Source organism: Nannobrachium achirus, assembly GCF_963921795.1.
Source record: "Nannobrachium achirus genome assembly, chromosome: 20".
NCBI classification, from domain to species: Eukaryota; Metazoa; Chordata; class Actinopteri; order Myctophiformes; family Myctophidae; genus Nannobrachium; species Nannobrachium achirus.
Window position 1 is genome coordinate 22,930,344 of NC_137827.1, and position 19,076 is coordinate 22,949,419.

At 43.4% G+C, this 19,076-nt stretch overlaps 2 protein-coding genes across 2 annotated transcripts in view; one reads left to right on the top strand and one right to left on the bottom strand.

Annotated features, from left to right (window-relative positions):
* The window catches only part of LOC308305564 (transmembrane protein 179-like), a gene marked incomplete at its 3' end in the record, with an annotated part of 467,552 nt that overhangs the window by 270,313 nt on the left and 178,163 nt on the right, over window positions 1-19,076 (bottom strand). The window lies entirely within an intron of this gene.
* LOC308305883 (inositol-tetrakisphosphate 1-kinase-like) overlaps window positions 1-19,076 on the top strand; it is a 41,759-nt gene that overhangs the window by 13,362 nt on the left and 9,321 nt on the right. Inside the window, exons 4-5 of the mRNA XM_080750779.1 lie at window positions 4,433-4,558; window positions 10,668-10,785. Coding sequence (XP_080606905.1) covers window positions 4,433-4,558; window positions 10,668-10,785 — 244 coding nt within the window. The remainder of the gene's footprint in view (window positions 1-4,432; window positions 4,559-10,667; window positions 10,786-19,076) is intronic.

Genomic DNA, 19,076 nt, shown 5'->3' on the forward strand with positions numbered 1-19,076 from the left:
TGTCCTTGAATCTCAAGTGATTTAAAAAGTCATGCATTTGTAGTAAATTCTTGCACATACACAGTAAGCCAAAATGAGCACTCAACAAAATAATTATGTTGGGAATGGCATATACACGCTTCACTTACTAGTTGTTGTCTTTATGATTCTCTGTTCTGTTTTCAGCCAGCATACAAGGTAGAACTGTTGTTGGGATTCTGCTTGCCTGTATGGCAAGTAGTGACTACCTACCATATTGTCTGTGATGAGTGAAGTGTATGTGCACTTTTGAAAGGCAAATTCCTTTTTAATAGCCTGTTCCTCACTGAAACGGAGAGTGATTCAGCATTGAGACAAGTCTAATTACTTAATGGGCTCCAGGGAGGTCATGTGCTTAATAGGCTCCCAATTTGACTCTGCACACATGCAGGGTGTTGCTGGAAAGTCACCTTAAGGCTTCTTTCCTTCTCCTTTATCTGAAATGTGGCCAGAAGCCACAAGTTGGCTTAGGCACATATTTCTTTTACACCAGGGTGTCAAGTGCTACATCGTCATCCAAAATAAATCATTCATCGTGTGGCTGTCTGATCACAGACTTTAGTCTTGACTGACTTTGGAACAGGGAGAGGGCCGGCCAGGTCAGTCTAGAGTTAACTTGTCTAACACACACGTACTATCAAAGTGGTACAAATATAAATGGATGGATTAACACGCTTTGTAGTGCGGTGATCCATTGCATGTGGCAAAACCTTGCAGAGAGACAAGGACTTTCATCTGTGCCATTGGCCTCATGCGACTTTTGCATAAGGCCAATAGCACAGACAGTAAGTCTTTATGTCCCTTTACCCTGGCACACAAATTGTATTGAGAACCGATGTGCACTTGTATGGGTTCTGTAGATCAAAACTCTCTTAGATTTCCCTAGGGAACGGCACGATCCCTCCATGAAACAACATGGAAGGCCGAAAATATGTCGCCCTTGACCTCGTCGCTCCCTCTAGGACCCAGTTTGTTTTCAGTGCCGTTCATCACTCCCAAGGCCCGCCGCTAGCTCACTGTCCCTAAGGAACGACCAGAGACGTCAGCTGACTTTTCTGCTTTTAGAATTCAGCGCAGCATCCGTGACTTTACCATCGGCTTTTTTGGACGAGTTTAAGAAAGAGGTCACATAGTCTGCGCACGGGAACAGGCGAGGTCCAACCGCATGTGTCGTTTTGTAATGGGTTTTGACCTCAGTGTAGAGTCTTCTTTTTTTTTTGGTGTGTGTGTGTGTGGCCCCCCTGCGTTGTGTAGGTTTGACATTAAAAGCCCACGTCCTCAGTAGAGCAGGGTCAAGTCCCCTGCCATTCCAACTCTACCTCACAGGGCGACACACAGTCAACCTGAGAGACAGAGAAACGAAAAACGGGGGCGTTTTCCATTCTGTGGTCGATGCCCAATCCGATCACCTGCTACCAGTGCATGTCCCTCCATGTCCCATTACCCCAGGCTGAGAAGAGTTTTTTACGGCTGTTGACTTTTCAACTCTGTACTATTATATCATGGCAGTGTGTGATGTGTATTATTTATCATCCAGCAGCATATCCTTACATCTCTGTGCCTACACTGTGACAGCTGGACACTGTGACTCGTTTGAAACGTTTACTGTGTTATTCTAACCTTTTAAACTAAAGGGCCGTTCACATCAGAGTCAATACACTGCTGTGCAAATGGCATGCTTGATGTGGATTTAGGCTGCAGGAGGTTTGAACTAGAGTTGTTGCCTTATCTTTTCAATACTTCGTTATTACATTTGAAATGTTTACATTTTTGTGCTGCATATTTGCATGTGGTGGTTGTGAACAAGTTTGAAGGCATGTCGCCACAGGCAAGAGGAATGGAGAGACTGCAAGTAAGATGTAGAGGATATGTATCCATAGCGTAAAGTCAGAGGCAATAATGATACCGTACAAGGGGCTGCGGTTTAAATGGATTGAACATGTGTTCTCGTCTTCATACGTACAGCATGGCATTGGTTGGTCATGTGTAATATAGGCTCAGTCTTTCACAGTATAGAAAACCCTCAAAGCATGTCAATATTCTAGATACGACTGACACCTTTACTCAATGCTTAATGTCATATGACCTTATCGACTGGCTTATGTGGAAACTGCAGTTCGATATTGCATGGTGGTCACCAGTGATCCTGATAAAGAACTTGACATTAAAATTGATATTTAACAGGTTTAACATACTTTTCAGGGCACGACCAAGGCTACAATAATTAGTAATCTATCCATCACACACCTCTCAGAATGATTAACTAGCCCACATTCACTGTTGCTCTGACCCCCTCCTAAAGCCATAAATGCGCACACTGTAGTTTCATGTCGTGCTTTTGTCTGAGCTGTCCATTGATCCACATCTGTGTGGTTAAGGTGTATTTGTTCTGAGTTTGCATAGCGTCTGGGCAAAACAAAGGACTATGGGGTCCTCCCTGAATTCCACCTGTGTTTGTAGACGAGCAACTGAATTATCTTTTGTGAGTCAGATCCCCATTTGCTGATTAGCTGTGTGTGAGTAATGAATGGGTGTACAGCTACATTACGTAACATTCACACTCGAATCAAATCATATTTGCATCTACTGACTAATGTGCACTGACTGGGCAATTTTATACATGATGGATAAATGTTTGTAACTACATCTCCCACGACCAATCTAGTGTATTTCCTGAATGCAGTGAAATCATGTATTGCTATGTTGGGATTTGTTTCACAGTTCAAGCATAATTTGTGAGAGAAACAGGGCTTCCCCAGCCATTATCACAGCAGTTTTTTCTGTAGGCTGGTCAGTTTTTTGCTGATTTCTGCCTGTCTCAAAATAGCCCTGCTTTATCAGCGGGCCTTTTCTTCAATTAAGAAATGCATGGCCACTCTGCTGGAGGCAAGCCCATTGACGGCTACACACGCACACACTTATTTCTGTCATTAATTCACTCTCCCACTGCCTCGTAGTATATACAGTTAGGACCTTCTAGATCCGCCAGCAAAAAAATATTAGAAACATAAAGTCATAGCCCCGAACACTTTGTGATTTGAAACTTTAAACATTCTCTCACTCATTCTCTCACATACAGACGGCAGACCCCCCCCCCCCCCCCCCCCCCCCCCCTCCTACTGACTGGACACATTCAGCCAACATCACAATAGGGGCTTCTTGTGATTTGGGCTTTGCATGGACCCCAGCAGAACAGAAGCCATTGTGCATCTAAAGCCTGGCAATTCTCCTTCCTACTAAGTGCCAGTCTGGGAACTGGCACTTCTGAGTTTGCTAATTATAAGCCACAAGGCAACTTGTGATGGTTCACGTGGGTGGGGGGGCATTTACAGAAAGAACTATCACATTTTGTATGAAGTTGATATTTGTCCTCTTTCCTTACAAAGTGATAAGCATTTTTGTAACCACTTATGCCCTGTATACTCGGTACTCTGATGCAAAAAAAAAAGGAAAAAAAAGAAAAAAGGTTACGCCTATTATGACGTGCCCAAAATAAGAATGCCAGGTTGAAAGGTCGATACTCCAGGAAAAAGAATTAACTCATGCATTGATACCAATAATTGTAGAATTCCGGTCCTGACACTCTGCTCCTCTAGATGTCGCAGTACTATAGTTAGTTCGCTTTCCAGTGATTCATCTCAATATAAATTCGCAATATATTGCAATTTATATATTATGATATATTATGTATCACATTGCAATTTATCGTGATACAATCGTATCGTGATCCAAGTATCGTGATATGTATTGTATCGTGAGGTTCTTGCCCATCCCTAGCGAGGTGTGACTACAGTACACACCTGATGGACAACGATCAAATCAATGTGTCAGAGTAACGTTTACCATTTTCATCTTTTAAAAATCATTGAAAGGCACATTCATTCATTCCATGAATAGCAACCGTTGTGTTAAGTTGAGCTGTCTAGAGTACCAAACAAACTGCAACCATCTCCTGTTGTAATAACCTCCTCCACCATTGTTTGTTCTTGATAGCTTTGTTTGATTGGCTCTGTAGGAGAGTTGAACTGGAAGCACATATGACGGTGTCATATGTGTTAGAAATAGATTGAAAAAAGAATATGGACACACCAGACTCGATAGATTTCTCCCAGGAGTATGTATGAAGGTACACAGCAAATTCAATAATCAGCTGTTAGGTTAGCTAGTTATTGTCAAGTAATACTATGGTGAGAGAAAAGCGATGGCGATGCTCTCCCCGGCCCTACATTGTTATCTTGTATCTACAAGATAATCTTAACCAGCCAACAGCTGACAGGATCGGATGTGTCCAAGGGTTTTGGCTTGTCTCCTAGCAGCATGAGAGCTTTTGGATGGAAAAAAGGTCTATATAAATGAATACCATAGAATGTGTCCTTGTTGCTGTGTAACCCTGGTCTTCTGGCTGTATCCCCAGCTGGACCTCAGCCAGCCTCTGGAGGAGCAGGGACCGCTGGACGTCATCATCCACAAGCTGACGGACCTCATCCTGGAGGCTGACCAAAATGACTCGCAGTCTGTCTTGCTGGTGCAGAGAGTACAGGTATGCCTCTGCTTATGTGGTAGACCCTTGAAAGCCAAGGAGAATGGATGATTGCAGTTTTTGTTTGGTTTTTGATTCCACCTCGTTTCTCTGGGCGCTTCAGTCAACGCTGTTGGTCTGGTGTAGATACTAGAATGTGAAACACAAAGAATGTGGATGAAAGCCATTCATGCTTGCCTTGTACAATATGTAACAGTCAAGCATGCCATGAATCAGTATCTTAACTTAACTCAATTAGCGCCGATCCCGAGAATACTCGTGAAAAATACTCGAGTAGCACATGGTGCCGATCCCGAGTATACTCGCGAAAAGTACTCTATTACTGTAACGGCGGTTCTCCTACCCCTGTAGCCTGGCGGAAGGTCCTGAGACGATCGCCCTCGCCAATTCATCATCATCACGGATCCACGAGCACAAAATAGTAATCCCATAACATTGAGGCAGACGGGGAATCTCATCTTTAATGTCCATTATCTCAAAACAACACTTTTAAAGGGAGGATGGCAGTAGATTCTCGCTTATATAACACATGTTGAAAAGCACCGATCCGCCATTGCACAACAGTATGTTGATGACGAGCGATTCCGGTGAATGACGTGATGACGTCAAACCGGAAGTGTTTACGCTATGGACTTCTGGCCTTCAAAATAAGACAACGGTCGTGGATGCAGCCTGCGGGAGGCACGCTGGACATTTTAATTTCAGGAGCACTAAATGAGTTAAGGGATGTTTATGTACATTTTAGTTATTTGTTTATCGTTATCATAGCCTAATAGTACTTGTGATACAATACATATTGACAGTGAAAATTCCCCTTTCTATCAGTTTTTGCATTTCCTTTTGTTCCAATTTATACATTTTGCGTTTTCATCACGGCCAATAGAGTCTACTAAGGTCACCAGTACTGTGCACCTGATTTATATGATCTGAAATTGTTATATTGCTTCTTTGCTGTAAACATGGCAAACAAGGACAATGTTATGGCCCTGAGGGTAGTTTCCACATTAAAAGATTCTACCCCAGTGACATCACTGGTGGAATATTTTCAGTGGATTTGATTGCATTGAAATCTTAATTAGTCGGAAAAGTAAATGGGTTGTGGTACAGTCAGTAAGACATCATCAATTCATCAACAAAATACAAAACTATATGTACATGGGAGAATAGGGAAATGTGTCTCCTCTTGTGGTCTCCTAGATCAGGGGTCTTCAACAGGGGGTCCGGGACCCCTAGGGGGTCCTCAGAGTTACTACAGGGGGTCCTCCAAATCTTTGTGTGATAGAAACGTTTTTCCCTCCTTTTTGATATTAACCACTTGAACCCTAGCGTCCATATTCTGAGAACTTTAGACAACAAATAGCTTTGGTGTAGAGGGGGGAAAGAACAGACTAAGTACAGAGTGAAAGGTCAACTTTATTATGTATTGATAGTTCTAGAATCCAAAATACACTGATGATTGTGCTGTCAAAGATGAAACTATATGGAATCTATGAAAAGTTTGTGGGGGTCCCTGCTTCATCTCTCTCTCAATTAAGGGGTCCTTGGCCTGAAAACATTGAAGACCCCTGTCCTAGATAGATGTGTTTTTCAGGCCAATTTAGAAAGAGACCAGTGATACACATCCTAATGGATGGTGTGTCAGGGCATTCCACATAATTTGTTTTCAGAGCAGTGGGCGTGGGCATAGTTTTGTTAGCTAATTTAGATGTCACCATAATTACGTATCGGTAGGTGGGGGAGATCCCCAATCTCCTGGCTATGCGAGAGTACCTCTCAGGCAGATTAAAGGTGAACATTGACCCGTTACACCCAACACCTCATCTGACATGAGCACATGCTCCGAGACACACCCTAGTCTCGTACACTTACGCACACACATAAAGCACTGATAACTTCAAGTAACATGATTGGCTGCTCTGCCATGGTGTCAGGTTCACAATAGGTCATCGTCTTTTATCGAAAGCTGAAAGGATGGATTAAAATAAAGAGTGCTGTTGTCTTAGGGAGCTGTCTTATATTTTTATTCTATTCTATATGTCTGTCAACAAAAATGTAATTTTCAACTGCACAAAGATGACATGACAGCCACCAAGAGTATTTGCTAAAAACAGGATTTTTTATTTTGTATTTTTTTGCTTTCTTTCGCATTTTATGTTTCATTCTTCAGATAGGGAGTAGAGAGGCAGTAAACCAGGGGCAGAGAGAGAGAGAGAAGGGAGACATGCAAGATGAGATGGGAGTTGGATTCAATCTTGGGTCCTCGTGGCTCACACAGAGCATATGGTCCGTGCACTAATTGGCGGAACCACCAGGCTCCCCACGGGTTGTAATTTTCACATTTATGGATTATAGACCAGTCAGTGACATCACCGGAAAACCTTCCAGCACAAACTCTGGCTGCATTTCAGAGACCCACAGAGGACTGCTCAGACTTATGGCTGTTCATTGTGAAAATAGGTTATTTTGCACACCTATTGGGACAGGTGCGTAGGAGCAGGCAACCAGTGCACGAGATCCCGCACACGGTCTTCACTTCACAATTGAACATAAGCTCTACAACTGAGTTAGAGAATGTTGAAAATCGTGATGGTGTAACCTTTATCAATGCCCAAAAATGGTTGCAGTACATGCCCTGATGATGACCAGTCTCTGGTCGAAACATGTCGGCTTTTTAATATGAAATAAAGCTGTTCCTCCCTTTTTAAACTTGAGTGCCTGGATCACCTTTTTCTTTTTTGATGACTTGATCCCGTAGATCCAAGAGCACCATTATACTCGTTTTTACTATTATACTCTCTGACGAGCACCTGGTTTCTCTCTCTCTCTGCCCAAAAATGGTTGTTTTTGCCCCTAGCTTAAAAGAAATCGTGGAATATTCTCCGTCGCGCACACACCTCTGCACAAGCACAACTCTTTTAGTAATGCTAAAAAAATCTGTATGTGTGTGCGATGCTCTGTGAGGAAGATCGCCGAAAACGTGTTGACACGTCTTGGGCACAGAAAGTGTGAGTCAACTAGTAGATAGATATTAGTTATGGTTTGTTTTAGCCTATTTTGACGGCAGCTGGGTAAGGATGCCAGAAAGTCTAGACTATCATTGGATATGAACATATATATATATTATATATATATATATATATATATATATATATTGCGTAGGAGCAGGCAACCAGTGCACGAGATCCCGCACACGGTCTTCACTTCACAATTGAACATTAGCTCTACAACTGAGTTGGAGAATGTTGAAAATCGTGATGGTGTACCTTTTATCAATGCCCAAAAATTGTTGTTTTTGCCCCTAGCTTAAAAGAAATCGCGGAATATTCTCCGTCGCTCACACACCTCTAGGGTTGGGTATCGTTTGGATTTTTACGATTCCGGTTCCGGTTTCGGTTCTGCTTATCGGTTCCGGTTCCAAACGGTTCCTATTTCGGTTCCAAAATGGTTTGGTTTTTACACCATTTTTTTTTTTTTTTTTAATTTAATTTTAATGTTTAATTTACAGTTTTAATGAATCATTTAAAACATAATTTTTTAATTGAATTTGAATTTATAATTACAGTTTTAATGAATTATGACAAATGAAATCATATTTCAATGTCTTCAGCGATACTCTTATTCTGAAGAGATTAACTCATATGCTGCCAAAAACGAGGAACCCGAGAATTTCGCGATGTACCACCCTGCCACGCCCGAGGAACCCGAGAATTTTTGAAAAAAAAAAAAAAAAAAAAAAATTGACCCCAAAACATTTAGTAGGCATGATAGCGATCGCAAAATTGCATGTTTAACCCCCATAGCAACCCCATCTTTCAAACATGGCAGCCATCTTTGTTTACATTTTAGGAAAACATAATGGCTGCTATCTCATGAATGCCTGAACGGATTTCCATTCGGATTTTTTTGTTTGAAAGCTGTGAGCAATGTGGACACACGTGGTGCATTATCTAGGCATGGGTGTGCATGATCCGTGCACTATGAATTACATGGAAGTCTATGGAGACAGTTTGGCATATGAGAGTACGAAGGTATTGCTAAATGGCAGCAGATGAGTTAAGAAGTCGACCACTGTCTGGAAGTATTATTGCATTACGAAAATGACCACCGCCTGGAAGTCTTATTGCGGCTAGCGCAACATCTTATTCTGAAAAGATCGGCTACCGGAAGTGTTAGATTTGCCAGCTTAGATTTGACAAAATAACACAGCTCAGCGAGCGACGGAGCGAGCGACAGAGAGCTGAGCCCGCAGTCGCAACATAACCACCCAGAGAGACACGCGGGGGTCCGCCAGCACTGTTGCTTTTGCCGTACAGTCTTTCAGATGAATGCCACGCTGTCATAAATGTTTCGACTCCATCTCACGTCTCTCTGTGGCTGTGCAGGGCTCAGCTGTACTGGTGGATGGGCTGCTAATTTCGCTAGCATCGCTGTTGTTGTTGACTTGAGTGGCAATGCAGTTGTCTGTTGTCCCCTGATTGTGTGTGTGCTTGTGTGTCTATGTGTGTCTATGTGTGTTGGAGGAATACAAGAGCCGCTTCCCAATTCAGTGTAGCCCGTGTAGGGCTTGTCCTGTGAAGTGCACGTAATGTAATGTAGCCTTTTTTAAACGGATAGCACGTCTTTTTTTTTTTTACTGGTGCGTCTAGGAACCTTTTACTGGTGCGTCTAGGAACCGATAAGCGGTACCGAAAGTAAATATTATTTTTGGGTACCCAGGAACCGTCATGTCCTTATCGGTTCTGTCCCGGTACTGAATTTCGGTACCCAACCCTACACACCTCTGCGCACAACTCTTTTAGTAATGCTAAAATAATCTGTATGTGTGCGTGATGCTCTGTGAGGAAGATCGCCGAAAACGTGTTGACACGTCTTGGGCACAGAAAGTGTTAAGGTGTGAGTCAACTAGTAGATAGATATTAGTTATGGTTTGTTTTAGCCTATTTTGACGGCAGCTGGGTAAGGATGCCAGAAAGTCTACTCTAGACTATCATTGGATATGAACATGAATATATACACTTTAGTATTCCGGCTCACACTATCCAAATTACGATGTTGGTAGTAAATCCCACCCACCCCTGACCCCATCCTCAAAGCACACTAAAACAATGCTACGAATATTTACTGCTTCTGTACTACTGACTAAAATGTCTGGCCATCAATATGCCGAATGCAGATTATCATGCTCTCTCTGTCTCTTTTCTTGTCTGGCATGTCATGTTTCCACTCTCGTATCTTGGGAAGCAGATATTCCATGGAAGTAATCCTCCAAAAAAATGAAGGAAACGGTTGACCCTCCTTGGCAGACATCTGCCTCTTTTCCTTCCAAACACCTGCTGTCAGCGCTCACTTCCCCATGGAGGAGTCCAACTGTCTTCTCTCTGTTTTTCACCACATTTCTAAGAGATTGCAAAGGCCAGTGAGTGACGCCCAAACCCCCAGCATGTTCTTGTAAGCTACCCGAAGATTAGTTTGGGTTTATTTTTTGACGGCAGCCTGTTTGTGTTGCATAACCGCTCAGGCTGTGCGAGTGCGTGTACGTTTTCTTTCTGCTACATGTGTACGTGATGCTTGAAATAAAACATACAGCAGCGCTACGTCAGAGTAGTGTTGGACGACGGTGTCGACACTGGTGTTTCACACAAGTGCTGTGATGTACGGCGGTGTGAGGAGGCGCCTGTCTGCATGATGTGTGGGCTGGCATTCACCACCTGACAACGTGTGTTTATGTGTGCGTGAGTGTACGTTACAAGAAAGGAAAGGCTGGCAGAGATTCTCACACAGAGAGAGAAATATGGCATGAGGAGGGTGGTGGAGAGAAAGACGAGAGAATGGAAGGCGTGATTACATAAAACTGCAAACCTCACGCTGACCTAACAGCCGGCCATGCAGGGATAGAGTGATGTAACCTACATAGAGCCGTTGGCATAGTATACACACACACACGCACGCACACACGCACGCGCGCACGCGCACACACACACTGAGCCATGTTGACTTCTCTTTCTACCCAGTGTTTATATTTGCAGTGTTCCCCTTCACTGTGTTTGCTTAACGTTACACCTAATCTGTCTCTGTTTGGCACGTGTGTGTGTGTGTGTTTCTGTTTCAGGACTACATTGATGCCCACCCCGAGACCATCGTTCTGGATCCCCTTCCAGCCATCCGGACACTGCTGGATCGCTGCAAGTCCTACCAGCTCGTGCACAGGATAGAGCACTGCATGCAAGGTAACATTTATGTACCGTCAGTACAAGGCTACTTCCTAGAATCACCCAGCAGACAGGGTTAGATGTCTGCGTGCCGTGTTCCCCCGACGTCACAGTTGCAATTCAGTTTCACATTTTCAGCCAATGGCTACAGTACCATCCACATACTGTCAGATAATAATAATGTTGCATGTAATGTAGCTATTGGCTGAAATTAATTCCCTCCTCTCTCCCCCATCTGTAGCAGGAGTTGGCTAAACGGTAATAAAAGAACACTTGCTTCCACAGATTGCACTTAGTACGTACATCCAGTGGTTCATTGGGGATTCAATGTTTGGGGGGTCGCTTATCTGGAGACGTCATGCGCACGTCGCTCAACACCTACTATACAGGTCTATTGATATGCATACAGGCTTGTTTCTTTGTTAAAACACCCTGTTGATACTAAAGCGTTTGCGAGGTGTGAACTTGGGGAGTTTTGACAACAACACATGTCCGTTTGCGTGAGAGGCGTGACCCCTGCTCAGAAAAGATATGGGGCGGCGGAAGATATGGGGCGGCGGGCAGTGGCGCGCGACCCCGGACTAATTCAACACTGCGTACATCCAAATTATTTTGCTGTCTTCCAGAGGAGAGAAGGGATGCTCGGTCGTCTAGGGAGATCTGTCTTTTCCTCCGAGCCCTCAGAGGAGACGGAGAGGACTGTCCCGTTTCACGTGAATGATTTTATCTGATGCTTCCGAGCCAGATGTTTTATTCTGGCCACGGGGCACAGGGCTAGCATAATAACTCCACGGCTCTTCCCACTGTCTGAACCCTGAGCGAACCATGCCTCCCGGCTACAGGAGGCTTCTTCCCACTGATGGATCAGAACCTCATAAGTTAGACTGGGAGGGTGGGAGGGTTGCGGGGGGGTGTCACATAGCTGGCCGGCAGCACCTATCCCTGTCGCTGGACCCATAAACTCAACACACACTGGATAGTGTCATTTTGTCTGGAAGCAGAGCCGTGGAATGATGACAGGACGTTAGCAACGGGAGCACATCTCCTCCCCCCACGCGCACTCTAAACACACCTGTGACTCATTCCGCTATTCATTTACCGCCGTACATGGCAGGGAGTGTAAACCCGGGAAGTATTACTTCACTGTGTGTGTGCGTGTGTGAGAGCTGTTTCACAATGACAGCAGTGTCAGTATCCCTTAAAATAGAACTGCACATTTTCTTTTTCTTTTTTTTAAATCTTAACAGATGATGAAGGTTATGTAACAAAGACTATAAGCTGCATTCCTGTGTGTGTGAGACTGTATTTGTGTGGTTCAAAGAGGAAAGTAGCTTGCTAGTTGCATTTAAAAGAAGCCCACTCTGAGCTTAAACTTAACCACCACTAAGCCCCCATATACTGAACTTTGTTGTATGACAAATAACAAAAATACCCACTCTTCAAGCTTACAACACATCATATTGCTTGTGCTTTTGTTTGCAAATGTGTTCCCAGATTGATTGATTGAAACCTTTATTTCAGGGACATTTATTGAGACCAGGGTCTCACTCTCAATATCAAATATTTTAAGAATAACAAGAGCATATATCTTTTTGGTTCAAAGTGGTGAAAGGCCTGTGTTAGGGTTAGGGTTAGGGTTAGCTCAAGCTGTCACTGACATTTCAGGCTGGTTCAACTTGAAGAATGAAGTGGCATCATCAATGTTCAGCCAACTCTGATGTGCGGGTAGTGGTACTGGTGAAAGACTAGCATTTGAATTAAATGATGTGGCCAATACATTTATTTTGTAGTTGGAAGAAGATACAGTTATGTGGCAATATGTTCATGATTCCACATCTAGGAGTATTTGTATTTTTGACAGCATTAAAAATCATACCTTCTGGATTTCTAAACACCCTGGTATAATGTAATACCTTGATACCACCCAAGCCTAAAGCCTACATAATCCAAGATCACATCACCACCAGTGGAGAGAAGGGGAAAATGGTGTGTGACCCAGGATTAAGGTTTTAGCGTCTTTTAATCAACAAAAAAGCTCTGGCAACGGTTCGGAAGGGAGACTTGCAGTTCATGGTGAAGCAAGGGGAAGCCATAGGGATGGGGCAAGCACGAAAGGGTGGAAAGTCCACACAGCACACCGCTCTCTCTGGCACAGCCACTTCCTCCTGCTTATCAGCAGAGCTCACAGAGAGCTGGAGTAGCCCCAGCTGCCAAGGCAACCCAGCACTAAAAGCCAAAGAGAGCTTGCCATGCTCAGCAGCCTGAAAGAGGCTCAGAATAGCACTCAATGGAAGGAAGCACTCGAGATGTGCTTGTGCACTTTTTCAGCAAAAACAAACCTCTCTCTCTCTATCTCTCGCTCTGGTTTCATGATGTAACGGACGGAGCCTGGCCCTGGTGAATTTAGCCATTCTCTGGATTGTTTAAATGAATCTAAACATAAGATGGAGAATTAAGTCACCCGTAATGGTCTGTTTAATAGTGAACAGTCAGACAGGGCTATGGCTAACACTAATGGATTAGTTCTGGACATAGCTGCTCCATGCGTGATTCATAGTTCCGTTCTCTCCCTGGAACTATGGCGCTGCGCCGTTGTCTAACTTGGTTTTGTGTTTCCTCTGTGAAACAGAGCAAGGTAGCTGTTTAGATAAGGTGATGGAATCCGCTGCTTTCTGTTTATACACAAGCTCCGATATCTTGTACTGTTTTTATAGATGGCAACAGTCGTCAAGGTGTCTGTAAAGTGCACTAACTCTCTCTTTGTCTCTTCAACAAGGGTATTCTTTTCAAACCCGGGGGAGGGGGCTGCCCATAAATTAAAACGGATTCCTTGAGATCAGACATAAAAACTCTTAAGTTACCGTATTTGTATGGCCAGATTATGTTGACTCCTTTATTATGATGTGAAGCGTGTGGTGCCTTGTGAGTTAATACATCTACTAGGTTTCTTCTAACCACACTTCAAACATGACCAACAACAATGGACTCTCAGCTTTGCAAGTGATCGATAATCAAGCGAAGGTAGAGCACATTAAAGGCAAACAGCCAAGGACAGCAAAGACCTGTAAAACTCATCCAAGTCCCAAGTCCCAGCGATCCTGTCAGCAAAAAAAAGAAAATACAATTGGTTGCCTAGTTTAAAGCTTTCCTGGGTTAAGGGAATGGTTTTTAAAGAAGGTGCTTCGCGAACACATCACAAATCACAGAGGTTCCCATAAGAATGAATGTTGTTTGGATTGACTTGCATACAGTACATTCACAGAGCTACAATATTTTCAAGATGGCCGCCAAGTACCAGGATGCCACGTTCCTAAATTTCTAGTGCACGGATCAATTTTTAGTGCACGGATCGTGCACGCCCATGCACCATATGTGTAGTACTTTTTAACAGCTTTCAAACAAAAAAATACGCTTGGAAATCCGTTCAGGCATTCATGAGATACAAGCCTTCAAAGTCAGACAAAACAGCAATTTTTGACATTTTGAAAGATGTGTTTGTTATGGGGCTAAACATGCAATTTCGCAATTGCGATCATGCCTAATACATTTGAGGCATTTTTAGACATTTTTTTATATATATTTTTTTTTTCTTTCTTTTTTTTCTTTTTCAAAATGGCTTCCGACTCGGGAAACTTGGGCTGTGGCAGCCTGGGACTACTGTAATAACTCGGGAAACTCGGGCCTTGGCAGTCAATGAGTTAAACAAAGCTAACGCACCTACCTGAATGTCATGTTGCTCTGTGTGAACCTAATTGATGAACATCACCTAACCTCAGAAAACAATCTATTTATTTTTTCTCCCATTTGGAGCATAAAGTTCTTACGTATTCGTATTGGGAACTATGGCTTTATTTAGACCTGCAGTGTTTGGAATTCAACTTAAAATATTGAAAATACTGCTCCTTGGAATGACAAACATGCCATGAGAAGAGGATGCTGGAGTTTCTTGGAAAAGAGGCTCTAAATAGTAACATTATGAGAGAGCCGAAACTTCCACCCAAGCAACTGTGTGCTTTTCCGAAACTTGGTTGCAGTGCAGGACTGCAGGTCACTGTTATGGTGCATTCACTTTGTATGTAATCGCGCCGCTCGAACTATCCAGGTTTAAAGCACCATTAGTGTCACATTGTGCCAATGGGCCATGGTGTTCTCTACCTTCAGGCGTCTCATGGAGATGCCTTTTATCCACGGTCCATACCACAACAACCAAGCCAGTCAACTCAGGATAAGGAGTGCGACGCACGCATGTTTATTGTGAATCTTTAGGAGAAGAAAAATAAAATGAAAGGGGGCAATTGGTGGAGAGAGCGAAAAGATAAAGGCTCATAAAAAAACATGAAAAAACAAATCTTAACAGAAATGAAACAAATGGATAATAAAGAAACTACGAAGAGAGCCCTCTCTAGGAACCCTGTAAAAAGTTCTCGGCACCACTGGGTCTACCAACAGACTGTGGTGTTTAGACAGGGCCGGAGATTGATCCCCTTCCTTGAGTATCAACGTCAACCAGAGCCAAGCATGGACAGACACTGAGGCAAACTTGAATAAATTAATGTGTCTTATCTGCTATTCCCCTCTCTCCGTAGACATGAATCCTTAAACCTGGCCCGTTTTGATATGTTTCTCTTTGACAAGAATTAGAAGTCTTTAGATGGCTATTGTTTGACAGAGTTTAAATCCATCTGTCTTTAGGGAACGAGTGATGATGTAACAGGGATACTATACTCTCTGCCTTGTTTTACTTGAACGACATTAGGCTGGTATTTGTATCCTTGTAAAGCAAATACTGTGCTCAGTAAGATCCTCAGTATTCATTTAACTCTGAGAGTGTAAAATGGCAGCACCATTTGGGATTTTACAGAGTGGATGAAGGTAATGTGAAGCCAGTGTAGAGTTGAAGGATGGCTCAGCCCTCCAGGCGTCCCACTCAGTGGCTGCAGTGTGTCAACACTGATAATGCTGAAACAGGCCTAGCTATACAAGGAAATGCAAGTTTAAGAGCTTTGAGCCACAACGTGCTAGGCTTACAATAGAGTTTTTGCTTTATTAGACAGGAAACTGAGGTCACGGAAAGTCATGCGAGACATTACAGGAGTCGAGTTGAAACTAGGGTCATCATGACTCACAAGGTGCATGTGGTCCGTGCAACAGTTAATCAAACTAATCAATTGAACTGATTATTTTAAGTATATCGATTTTTGAGGATACAATTGAAATGTTTCATTTTTCTTTATGTACCCCATTCAGCTAGGGCAGTCTTAGCTGAATGGAGTACATTTAAAATGAGGGGAAATAATTATGAGAGTACAGTATGTCAAATCCTAAAATCTTTGGATTATCTCATTGACTATCTCATTTAGAATGATTTGGGCTCAGTCTGCTTCATGAGCAGTCCATAAATTATAAAATTATACAAATACATTATACAAATCAGCTCATTTACAGTTTATTATGCCACTTGCAGCTTGTTTAATTTGATCCATTCTCTTCATCAGAAATGTATGTCTTATAAGGCAGTCTGTCATGGAGTTACAGTAACATTTTTCAACTATCAATTTCTTAAATTAGCCTTTGATTATATGTTCTGGCTCAACATCTAATGCCTTAGGAAAAAAAAATTGGCCCGAGGCCAAACTTGCTTGCTGACCCCTGGCTTAAAGTAAACTCCATTCCCACTCGCTTAAAATGTCAGCAAATTGCTGGTATATTTAATTTCTGCGTCCTGTGTAACAGGCAATTCTTTTTAATGCCACTAGATCACTGTACCCTACCCTGTCAGAATGCCTGCATTGTTAGCCCAGTATGTGAATGAAGTGTCACTTCTGGTACCATCATGACGGGTCTTTACGTAATAGGCGCTAGTTCTACTGTATGGACTGTTGTCCTATCAACAAAATGCTAAGGCTGTCACGATTATGACATTTTGTATGACAATTAATTGTCACTCAAATAATTGCGACTAACGATTTAATTGTGCACCACCTTGCTATTGCTAATGCCCACTACTACTACTAGAGGACTATTATCTGGCGGTCACACATAACAGCGTCAGTTACATTTTCAACAGCAGCGCTGACGATACCAAAAACCGCTTCCCTGTTGTTGCCAAATATGCCTCTCTGGTGATCTCTAGGAATCCCCACAACCCTCCCCCCAACAAACACAGTCACACCCTCCCACCCATACATACAGTCACACACACACACCTCTTGCATCAGCCGTTTATAATGGGGCTTGGCCAGGGCAGAAAGTTATTATGTGCATGTACCGTGCGGCGTGCGCCCACACTGAACACTATGGCTTGGTCGGCATGCAGATGCCTGTGAGGCCACTGTGTGACCATAGCTAAGCTCTGGAGTCGGCAGTGCAGTGTTGCACAGCTAGAGTAACATAATGGAGGCCAAATAGAGGCATATGAGATTGTCCTGACCTCAGCACTCAGCGGCACAGCCGCCGCAGAGGCCCACACAACACAAACACCGGCATGTCTCTATTGTGTTTTTTTGTCATTAGCAATTTACCAGCGCTTGGCCTAAAGCCCACTCGCCGATTTCCTGCGGCGATAATTGTGAACCAGCTGCCTTATCACCCCATGTCGCCACTACCGTAGAAGGGAAATTTGCAATGACCCAAACATTAATATACTGTTAGGCCCACAATGGGGGCTGATATGGTGCGATGGAGCTGCAGGATGTTTGGTCTGTTATTTCCTGTGAGGTGACTCTCTTTTAGGAAGTCTTGCCTTATCATCGTGATTTGACCGACTAGACTGTGCAGCATGTGATGTCAAAACAAGGCAGTAAACCTTGTCCGTGAGGCAGAACGTGTCTTGACCTAATTCGCATTTGACTGACAATACACACTTGCCCTCAGCACAGACCGCTGAGCTCCCGAGCTTTGTACTAGTACAGGTATCTTGTTGGTCAGGCGGTGTTTATGGCCCAAAATGACATCTTGAGCTGGTCTGACTCGTCTGTGGTAGTTTCCCTGTGGTATCAAGTGCATTCCAGTATTTCAACATGTTTGTTTGTGTATGTTTGGGAGGAGCCAGCAGGCCTGGCAGCTTCTCGTTTCTTATGTATTTTAACAAGAGAAGTGCATCTTTATAGCCTTTCCCCTGGGAACACCACTGGGATGTGTCTGTCTGTTTGTACTCTGAACCAGCCTCAGGGATGAAAGGCAAAATAGCCCAGTGATGTTAACATTGTGTTGTGTGTGTTATCTACATGACCCCTATCCCTATTCTGGGTATGTCATAATATGTGAAAATTGGGCAAAAATAGGTAAACGTAACATTGCAAAAAATAGCAAGATCTACAAGCCCACAACACGCCGGGTAGCATTTCCGGGTAGTATAGGGAAAAAAGGAGGGGGCCAAGTATAGACCCCTGAGGGACTCCATACAACAAAGTATATAGGGTATAACTGGTTAAACAGGTCTCAGGTGTACTGTATTTCAGCAGGATGAGCAGCTTTTTCTTTTGGCCTCAAAAGCGGGACTATCAACTTTTCTTCTAAATGGGGTCTTTTAAGAATCTTTTGCATTAAAAGGGAGGCTTTACTTGAGCAATATTTTACGCCTTTGTCAGGAGGAGGTCAGGGTGATTTATGATTATGATGTAAGATGGTTGAGGCATTACAGTTATAAGGTTTTGAAAAAATAATGTATCCTATCCTTCAACCAGAAGGCACTGACTAGCATAATGATTGACTAATGACTTTGGCTCAGTAGATCTCAGATTGGAACAATTCATATCGTTTGTCAAGGGATATTTGGGGGGAGGGGTCTTTAACTTTCTGGGTAATAAAAATTATGCAAAAAGAAAATAGGGCATTTCAGCATGGAACAATGGGCTTCTGTGTCCTCCATCCACATATTTATTTACACTAGCCCTTACCCGTTCAAAGATATGAGCTCCAAAATGATGTGCAGTGTGTGGGTTATGGGATGTGCACTGTGCACACAGTATATGAGGGATGGAAAGTAACTTTAACTGGTGCTTGCATGCTAATATGTAGGAGCATCAATGTAAGAAATACCCGTTCCATTTAACGGCTACAGAGATACTGTGTACCGATCTGCATGATTTTTGGACAACATCTGTAACAGGGCCAGAACCCCCCCCCCCCCCCCCCCCCCCCCGCCCGCCTGCCTGCCCGCCTGCACACACACACACTCTCCCCCCCCCCCCCCCCCGTGTGTGTGTGTGTGTGTGTGTGTGTGTGTGTGTGTGTGTGTGTGTGTGTGTGTGTGTGTGTGTGTGTGTTTGTGTGTGATTGTGCATGGCCTGAACAACAGCGCCCCTCCC